General features: G+C 57.4%; 1 protein-coding gene across 4 annotated transcripts; it reads left to right on the plus strand.

Annotated features, from left to right (window-relative positions):
- The first annotated feature begins 3,108 nt into the window (after window positions 1-3,108).
- On the plus strand, window positions 3,109-8,436 carry Fxyd2 (FXYD domain containing ion transport regulator 2). 4 transcript variants are annotated; one of them, XM_090319417.1, is made up of 6 exons: window positions 3,109-3,314; window positions 6,790-6,828; window positions 6,994-7,068; window positions 7,834-7,870; window positions 7,997-8,027; window positions 8,232-8,436. In XM_090319417.1, the coding sequence occupies exons 1-5, from the start codon at window positions 3,296-3,298 to the stop codon at window positions 8,019-8,021; spliced, it is 195 nt and encodes a 64-aa protein (XP_090175543.1). In that variant the 5' UTR covers window positions 3,109-3,295; the 3' UTR covers window positions 8,022-8,027; window positions 8,232-8,436. The 4 variants fall into 4 exon arrangements, with proteins under 4 accessions (XP_090175543.1, XP_090175541.1, XP_090175542.1 ...); XM_090319415.1 differs by lacking the exon at window positions 8,232-8,436 and adding an exon at window positions 8,103-8,225 and having other exon boundaries at window positions 3,216-3,314; XM_090319416.1 differs by lacking the exon at window positions 3,109-3,314 and adding an exon at window positions 5,074-5,263.
- Window positions 8,437-9,192: the final 756 nt, after the last annotated feature.

Here is a 9,192-nt window from a genome sequence, read left to right on the forward strand (position 1 = left end):
GACCTCAGTGCCCCATAGCTCGGGCCATCTTGGAGCCAACACTTAAGGAATGGACCCCCAAGGGCCCCCCTCCTCCCAGTGGCTGCCTATAAGACCCCAGGGACTGGTTTCTGTGGCCATAGCAGGAGAGAGAAGCCAGTGCCTCTCAGGGACCCAGGGGCCCTGCCACGTTCCCTGCAGTGGGCATGTGTGTGGGATTTGTTTTTGTTTCTTCTTGAAGCTGCTGTCTAGCTGCTGGGCTGACACCAGGAGAAACTCAACTGGGGGTCACAGACAGTGACAGGCAGCCCCTGCAGAGCCAGGCCAGTGGGGCTGAACAGCCCATCTTGGGAGCCCCAGGAGATGAAGGCCAGCTGCTTGGCTGGCCCATCCCATCACCTCTCTACCCCACCAGTGCAAGGTTGCCAACCTGGTTTGTTGCCCTGCTGGCTAAAAACCTGGCCACAGAGGCGTCCGGCATGGAGGAGACAGAGGCACAGTGGGGGAGCAGTGGAGTCTACCTCTCCCCTCCCCAAAGACCCTGAAGGCCCCTGGGATCTTGGCGGCACAGCTGGATGCCCTTTGGCCTCCACCCCATGGGGAGCCAGGGGAGGACTGCAGTGAGTAGCCTTGTCTCTTGAGGGCTCAACTGAGAGTGGGAGAATGACCGTCTTGTTCTAGAACCTTCTTAGGCCAAAGAATATTATCTGCAGCCGCAGCAGCAATCCTGTCTGCCAGGTATGTGTTCCCATCCCACTTTGCACAGGAACCTCCCCCCAACCCCCTGCTCCCCGAGCCTAGAAGACAGCCCCCTCTGGGTCCACACACTGCCTGCACCCCCTGGTCCTGCACCCACTCGGCCCTGAGATGAGGCCCCTCCTCAGGGCCTGCCCAGACCTTCCTTCTCCAGGCTTCTCCAGCCTGCTGAGAAGGGCCAGGACACACAGGGGGGTTTGTTTTTGTGGCTGAGCCAACTCTCAAGCCCCCTCTCCTGCCAGCAGATGCACACATGGGCTGGGCATGGTGGGCAAATTTCAGGGCAAAGGGGCTAGGGCCTCTCCGAGGGGATTCCGATGTCTCAGGGATGGGCTCCTGGCCCCCAGGGCCCGCTAGGACCTGGTGATGGCCTCAGCAGGCAGGGGAGGGAGTGGGGACGTCAGCAAGCTTGGGCAGGAGTGAGGTGAAAGGGCCTGCTCTCCACAACCCTCACCCAGAGTGTGAGCAGCCAGGCTTCCAGGACTGGGAGGAGCTTGCAGGGGTGGGACAGGGATGGGGTGCCAATGGGAGGAAGGAGACCCTCAGGAAGACCCTGGGGGAGTGGTAGGTCAGGTGGGGTGCTGGTCCATAGCCTGGAAAGAGGACTGTCCTAGGCCTGCCCCGGTTCTGATGTCAGCTTTCTGTGGCTGGTTCCTTCATCTCACAAAGGTCTTCTCCCAGCCATCGCAGGCCCTGGGGACTCAGGACCAGGCAAGCACAGCGGTCCTGGCTGTCTTTGGATCTCCCCTTCTGGATAAGAGGAAGACCAACATGAGAAGGAAAACACAGAACTTGTCAGATGGTGCTACAGAGAAAAAGGAGAGCCGAGAAGGGGGCTGGTGTGTCACAAGGGGTGATGAGAAATTTTTAGACACAGGTGACAAGAAGGGTCTTTTCAGTTAGACCTATGAGGACAGTGTCCCAGCTCTACGAGTTCAGCCAGGAGCTCTCTGAAGTTGTGGAATAAGAGCAACCTGTGCAAAAGTCCTGGGGGCAGGAGTAAACTCTGGAAGGTTAGAGGCCCATCAGGGGACCAGGATGGTCAAAACAGGGTGACAGAGGGGGAAATCAGGAACACAAGGTCACTGGGGCGAGCACAAGGCCCTTGAGGCAATCTTAGTCCAGCCCTCACGGGACTTTGGCTTGTACTCTAGGCACTGACTTGGCTTTGAGCAGGTGAGTGAACCCTCTTGCTAGTGAGGGTTTGAGGGCGTGGCCTTGGAGGTCCCCCTAGCTGGTTTCTTAGCATAGGGTTGCTGTTTGGGACAGGGTGCTTTCCTTCACAGAGGAAGCAGGGAGGGAGAGTGTGGCCATACAACTGAGCTCTCACCACGGTGAGATGCCTGTGCCAGGTCACTTTAAAGTCCCAGGTGGCCTCAAAACCGTGCACTTCCACTTCTTCAGGGATTTCCCCAGAGCCCCACAGCTCTGGGCTGTCCTGATGTACAGGGCTCTGCAGCTCTAGGCTATGCCAGTGTGCAGGCTTGCACTTGGGGACATGTGGCAGAGCCATGTGGCAGGGTTGTTCCTGGTCTCGTGGATAGACAGAAAGGGGACAGGAGTCCTGGAGTCAGAGCTGCCAAGCTCAGGACCCCGGGATGGACCTCAGCTTAGTCAGAGAACCTGCTAGGTGGAAAGGCCTCCATACAGAGCACTTCCTCAGGCCAGCAGAAGCACAGAAATCAGACACAGCACGCCCAGGCTCTGCCCTTCTGGTCCATCCTGGCACGGCCAAGGCAGGATAGATACAGGGGTCACCCATGGGCCTCTCATGGTGGCCTGGCTCTTGGCTGGCTCCAGTGGACTCTGAATGGCAGGGTGGGCTAGGCTGCGCTCCCCCTGGCACTGGAAGTGTGTCCTTCTGTCTGCTCCCTGGCACCAGTAGCCCTCAGAGGCCTCATTAGGTGCCAAGTACTCAGGACTCAAAGGGCGGATGTGATATCATAGCTATGGCTGGTCCCTGTGGCTGTGAGATTCTGCTGTGGGGGAGGACAGGGCCCCCAGGAGCCCCCAGAATCGCTCTGCAGAAGGACAGGAAACAGTGCCTCTGCCCTGCCCTCCCTGACGCCTGTCCAGGCTCGGGGGACTTCCAGCTATGAAGCAAGGGCTTGAAGCCTGACACATGGGCCTGAAAACAGACCTGGGAAGGGGATGAAGAGACTCGGGACCCACAGGTCCCCTGGAGTCTCTCTCAGAGCCACCAGCTGTAAGGCTGGGGGAAAGTGAGTTTGGGGCTCTGTCTTCTTCTGTCTGGTCAGTGCCCTCTTGTCCTGCTTTCTGGGGGCCAGGCTGTCTGTATGAAGCTCTGGGAGAGGGGCAGCAGGGCAGGGCACTGGCTCCCAGGGCCAGCGGTGCCCGTCAATCTCTCTCCTCTCTCACCCTAACCAGCCTAGGCAGGTGAGGGGAAGGAAGGAGGGAGGGGAGGCCCTGGGCTCCCTGGCCAGCCCCTCCTCCGGGCCTAATCTTCCTACCGGGCTCAGTTCCACTCAGTGTGGGAGGACACCCCAGCAGCAGCGCACCTGGCTCTCCTGTGCCTCCAGCCCAGCCTGCAGCGCCCGCCATGGACAGGTGGTACCTGGGTGAGTTGCCCTCAGCCCTAGCCCCATCCCTCCGCCAGGCTGTGGCTTTTGACGACGCCCAGCAGGAGAGGCAAGTGTGTGATGGGTCTCGGCATCTCCCTGACAGAGGCCAGGACACAGATTTCTCCAGCAGCCTCCTTGTCTGTCTGTCTGGCCATCAGTGGAATCCCCCACCTCAAGTCATAGCTGCTGGCCCTTTGGCAATGCTTCCTCAGAAAATGGGGGCCATGGCCCACATGCCCTACCCTGTGGGGTCGCATGAAGACCAAGGACTCAGTTTCTGTGGAGAGCCTGGCACAGGGCCTGGCACCACGTCAGCGATGCAGCTGTTACTTTGCTTCCTCCACGAAAGCCTGTCCATCCATCATCCATCCATTATGCCTCATCCATTTGTCTGCACATTCATTATCCATTCATCCATCTATCCACCATCCATCCATCCACCACCCATCCCCTATATATCTACCTAGCTAGCTATCATCTATCTTATTTAGTTACTTATATCATCTATTTTACCTAGTTATCTATCTGTATTATCTGTCACCTGTCTTCGTATGTATGTATCTACCTAGCTATCTTATTCAATCACTCATATTATCTATCTTATCTAGTCATCTATCTATCTATCTATCTATCTATCTATCTATCTATCTATCTATCTATCTACCTACCCACCTACCTACCTGTCTGTTTGACTACCAACCTACTTATCATCTATCTTATTCAGTTACCTATATCATCTATCTTATTTAGTTATCTATCTGTATCATCTATCATCTATCCATCATCTATCTATATATCTACCTATCTGCCAACCTAGCAATCATCTATCTTACTTAGATACCTATAACATATTTCTTATCTAGTTATCTGTCTGTAACATCTGTCCTATCTATCATCTATGTATGTATATATGTACATATATACATATGTATGTGTGCATCTATCTATCTATCTATCTATCTATCTATCTATCTATTATTCATCCATACATCCCTACCATCTCCCTGTCTACCTTCCCACCTGTCTTTCATCCCTCATTCCTTGAGGGACTCCCTGGTTCTCAGGGAGACAGCCCTCGGGCCCTGAGCCTGGATACCACTGTGTCATGTGAAGGTCACATTGGGTTAGTAGCCTTGAGGACCTGGGCTCTGCAGCCCTGCTGCTATCACAGGCTGAGTTTCAGTGTGGCCTCCCTGGCTCAGTTCCCTGGTCTGCCAGTGAGATCATGGCACAACTCTCTCCAGGGGCAGAAAGGGGTGTCTCTGGTTTGGTTTTTTTTTTTTTTTTTCATCTGTGAAATGGAGCAAGGGAGTTCAGGGGCCAGGACATAGCAAGAGCCCCATCCTCTCTGGTGGGGAGTTAGGGTGCGGCTCAGAAGAGGCCACAAGGAAGGGCTGTTTGGCTTGTGTGGAAGTGGCTGGGGCAGGGTTGAGTCTTTCTGACTGACTGGGCCTGGGTGATAAATAGAGAAGTCGGGGTGGGCTGGGAGGCTGAGCCCGTCAGGGGATTGGGGGGCTGCAGTGGGAGTGAGATGGGCCAGGCCTCTTGGTCTGTACCAGTGACATCCTCAAAGTGGTGAAGGGGCTCACTGCTGGGGGGCCAGGGGACCCCAACACCACTGAGTGCACCGCCCAGTGCTTCCAGAGCCCTGCGTGTCTCCCCACCAGCCCATCTGCGGCTGCTCAGGCCAGTGGAAGAATCCACTGCCGACTCATCCCTGGCCTTCTCTCTGGAAATTTCCTTTGGGAGGGGCAGGAGAGCCAGGCAGCGCCTCCTGGAACCTCTCCTGTGGCCCCTCAGTCCAGCCCAGCCCGCATTTGCTCGTGCGGGGTAAACATTGCCTGGCACGGTTAATGTTTAATGCCCTCCGCAGACACATCTGCAAGTGGAGGCAGCTGGGCGCGGGCGCAGGAAAATGGCTGTGCCTGGGTTGCCAGAGAGTGAGGGTGAGTGTGTATGAGTGTGAATGGGGACTGGTGCTGGGATGGGGGGCGAGTGGGACCCCCCCCTTCTTCCCCCTCTTGCCCCCTGCCTGCCTCTCTCTAACATGACTTGTGTTGTGAAGGACGATCCTCCCTTAACCCCAAAAAGTGGCGTGATTGGTGATCTTGGGGTGACAGCAGATGCTGGGGGTTCACGCCTCTCCTGACTCCTTGAGCTTGCCCTTTCTGCCTCTCACTGGGCTGGCTGGCCTCTGAGTGGTGGGAAGGTGGACAGTCCCTGCCTTCCCAGCTGTTTGGGGTGACAGTCCATCAGAGTCCCGTGACTAGAAAGGATACAGAATGGGGGTGTGTGTTGGCAGAAGTGGCATCTGGATGGATCTAGAAAGAGGAGGGTATGGGTGAGTGTGGGTGGGCATGGGTGGGAATGAGTGGGTGTTGGTGGGTGGTAGTGAGTGGCTGTTGGCTGGCATGGGTGGGCAAGGAGTTCGCCAACTGACATGGGAAGAGCTGCTTTCTGGTGTGGAGAGAGAGCCTCGCTGGGTCCAGCTTCAGTGGCTCCCTCTCTGTGTGACTTCCAACGGTGTCTGAGTCGGATCTGGGGAGACACCTTGACAGCCCACTGCTGCTTGGAGCCCGGGGTCCAGGCCCCCTTGACTTTCCCTTCTGCTTTCCCTTGGCTTCTGGACTTCCCGGGCAAACCCTACCTGAAGTCCACAGGCACTGCCCTTTCCAACTTGTTGTTTCTTAGTGGAGGATCTTGAGGCTCAGCGGGCCCGAGGCTGCCCACTGCCCAGGGCACAGTTCAGGCCAGCCTGGCAGTTGCTGAGTTGTGCATTCTTCCAGGGTGGGCCTTGCTCCTTGGTGCCAAGAGGGGCTTGAGCAGGAGGCGCAGGAGGCAGGGGCAGGTCAGACAGCATTGATGGGCAAAGACTCCTGCCCGCCTGCTGTTGTGAGAACACCCGAATGTTTCCTTGCTGTGTGACTCTAGTTGGTTCACTTACCCTCTCTGTGCCTCTATTTTCTCACAAATGACACCGGGATAGTGTTGGTGCTTCTCGGGGCAGATGAGCTAAGACTGTGTGGCCGTTGTGTTAATGTTCCTGTCTCTTCAAGTCTGCACACCCCCCTCTGAGGACGACCTGAGATTGCAGAGTCCAGGGGAAAGCCCAGTTCTGCCTCCGGCTTCCCTGGAAGAGCTGAGCCTGTTTTCCACCCTATCCTGTGTGACCTTGGACTCTGGGGCTCATGTACTGCAGGGAGGGGGGAGGCCGTATCTTCTGCTCCTTGGCATCCTCCCAGTGGCGGGAGGTTGGGTGGGGGAGGAAAGTCCTTCCCAGACTGTGGGGATCCTGCCCTGTGGAGGTCAAAGCAGGCAGTGGTGGAGAGATGCCCCATTGGCCTGCCCCCCCCGACCCCCCCCCGGCCCTTGACCAGCCCTGCTTATCCAGCCTCTCCCCAGAGGCTGGCTGAGGAGGGAGGACTGGATTTCTGGGGTGCTCCCCTCATCCTGTCCCTGGCTCCCTCCCCAGGTGGAAGCTCTCAAGAGGCTGTGGACCCCTTTCAGTATGGTAAGTGGGGTGGCCCCTGCTCCCCGCCCATCCGCCCAGCCCACAGCCCCTGCCCTGGGTCTGCACAGGTTCCCCCTTGCTCCCTCATCCCCACAGGCCCAGGTGGTGGGCCATGGGAGGGCGCCTGGAGGAAGGGACACCCACATGGCACCTTTCTTCCTCCAGACTACGAGACTGTCCGCAAAGGGGGCCTGATCTTCGCTGGCCTGGCCTTCATTGTGGGGCTGCTCATCCTGCTTAGTAAGTGGGAAGGGGAGGCTGGCTGGGGGGCGGATGGGGGATGCAGGACGCGGGGTGGGGGATGAGGAGTGCGGGATACAGGATGCCGCATGGGGAATGCAGGATGGGGATGAGGGATGCAGGAAGGATGCTGTTGGATGCCAGGTTCCCTCTGCCTCCTGTGCGCCCTCTAGTGGCCCTGCAAAGAGCAGAGCACTGACAAAGGCCAGGGCCAGGCTGTCCAGAGGAGATGGCACTGCCCAGACCTCAAGCCTTACCTCAGCCCAGTTAACCTTCTCAGCACCACTGCGAGGATGCCGCCACTGTCAGCATGGAGCAGAGGGACAGTCAGACTCACCTTGAGAGGAGCGGGCGCGTCTGAACCCCCATTCCTAGAGGGAAGAGCCGAGTAGTGGTGGAGCACTCAGGTGTGGGAGGCAGGTGGCCCTGAGCTTAGGACATCTCCAATCACACCGTGAGCAGTTACTGTGCCCCAGCTCTGGCTAGGGACCCATGGCTGCTGGTCTCAGCTGCTACTCAACACACAGTCCACCATAGGTCTGCTGCAGTACATGCCTGTTGACCAACTGACAGACCTGGGCTCTGGACAGTCCAGCCCTTGATAAAGAGAGGCGGTCAAATGTGGCCTCCAAGCTGACATCTCGGTGGCGGTGGTGGGATGGAGGGAGACTGGAAAAGCTGGATCTTCCAGGATCTCCTGGACCAAAACAAAACCAAACTGAGAAAACGAGCCAATGGAAACAAGCATGCCTTTTCCTTTCCAAGGTAAAAGATTCCGCTGTGGGGGCGGCAAGAAGCACGGGTGAGTGTTGTCTGGGGAAACTGAGGCGGGGGGAGTCTGGGTGGGACGGTGGGTCCCCCTTGGTTTTGGGGGCCATGGACTCTTCCCTCCTGCTGACCACTGCCTGTCTGTTTCTCCCCCTCTCAGGCAGGTCAGCGAGGATGAGCTGTGAGCACAGGTGTGTCAGAGCGGAGGGGGCGGGAGGACGATGGGGGTCACCCATGATCGGCGCTGTCTCTGTCACATGGCATAGGGTGATGGGCAGGTGCTTGGCATGGAGGCGCTGTACGGGGCCCAGAGGAGAGCAAGCGGGACAGCTGAGACAAAATGCCCAACGTCCATCTCCACCCTCTCAGCTCCAAGCCTGCCTTTGTCTTCCCAGAACCCACTGTGGCCACCCGACCACGGTGGCTGCCTCTCCTGTTGGCTGTCCACCTCTGTTCCCAAGACAGCCGGCCCTCGGCAGGAAGTTGAAGGAACTGTCAAGTTCACCGTGACACCCCAAGGTCGCCTGTCCTCCTGCCGCCTCCCTCCTGTAACTTCCCTGCCCGCTTCTCTAAGTCCAAGAACAAGATGTCCGGGTCTCACTGGTGTTCTGGTCTCCTTTGTTTTCAGTTGTATGCTCAGGCAGAATGCTCGATCTGCCAGCAAAAGCAAGTTCAGGGCTGTCTGTACCAGAGGTGTCTCCTCTTCACCCTCTGAATGGACAACTGAAAAAGTCCTGGGGTCAGAGGTCTTAGTCTGGCTTCTCAATGCCTCGCAAAAGCCCTGAAGGTTCACAGGTTCAAGGCCCATGGGCCCAGCAAGCTCCCAGGAGACCCGTGGAGCACCAAGGCTGAAGGCCCTCTGCTGTGGACAGTTGGCAGCCGTGACCCACCCTTAGCTCTCCAGGACGGTCACAAGGACTGGAAGGTAGTGAACTTCCACTTCACCTGGAGATTTTTCCACAATCCCAGCCTGTACCAAGTCACAAACAACAACCGAGTGGGAGAATTTGGACACAGTCCCTGTCCTGGAGTGCGATCCCTATGATTACCACAAGAGGGAGCCTGTGACTACTTCAAATTTCCCCCAACTTGACTCTTCTAAGAACTTTCCCCCAGTGTTCTGCCCCTCAACCTCGGCCCCATTGATTTCCTGGGGGAACCCTGAGCCTCAGATCCAACTTCACCAGGGGCAGAAAGGTGGAGAGGGTGGCTCACGCAGGAGGAAGGGCAGGTGGGTGGCCCGAGCCACTCTCCTCAATCCCAGCTGTAGATCTGGGCAGGATCAGCGGGGCATCTTGGTGTCCAGGCTCCCCGGGGACTTCAATATGGGGACAGTCAGGAGTCCTGGCCTGGCTA

This window comes from Megascapheus bottae, chromosome 27 (assembly GCF_031878675.1).
Source record: "Megascapheus bottae isolate mThoBot1 chromosome 27, mThoBot2.hap1, whole genome shotgun sequence".
Classification (NCBI taxonomy): Eukaryota; Metazoa; Chordata; class Mammalia; order Rodentia; family Geomyidae; genus Megascapheus; species Megascapheus bottae.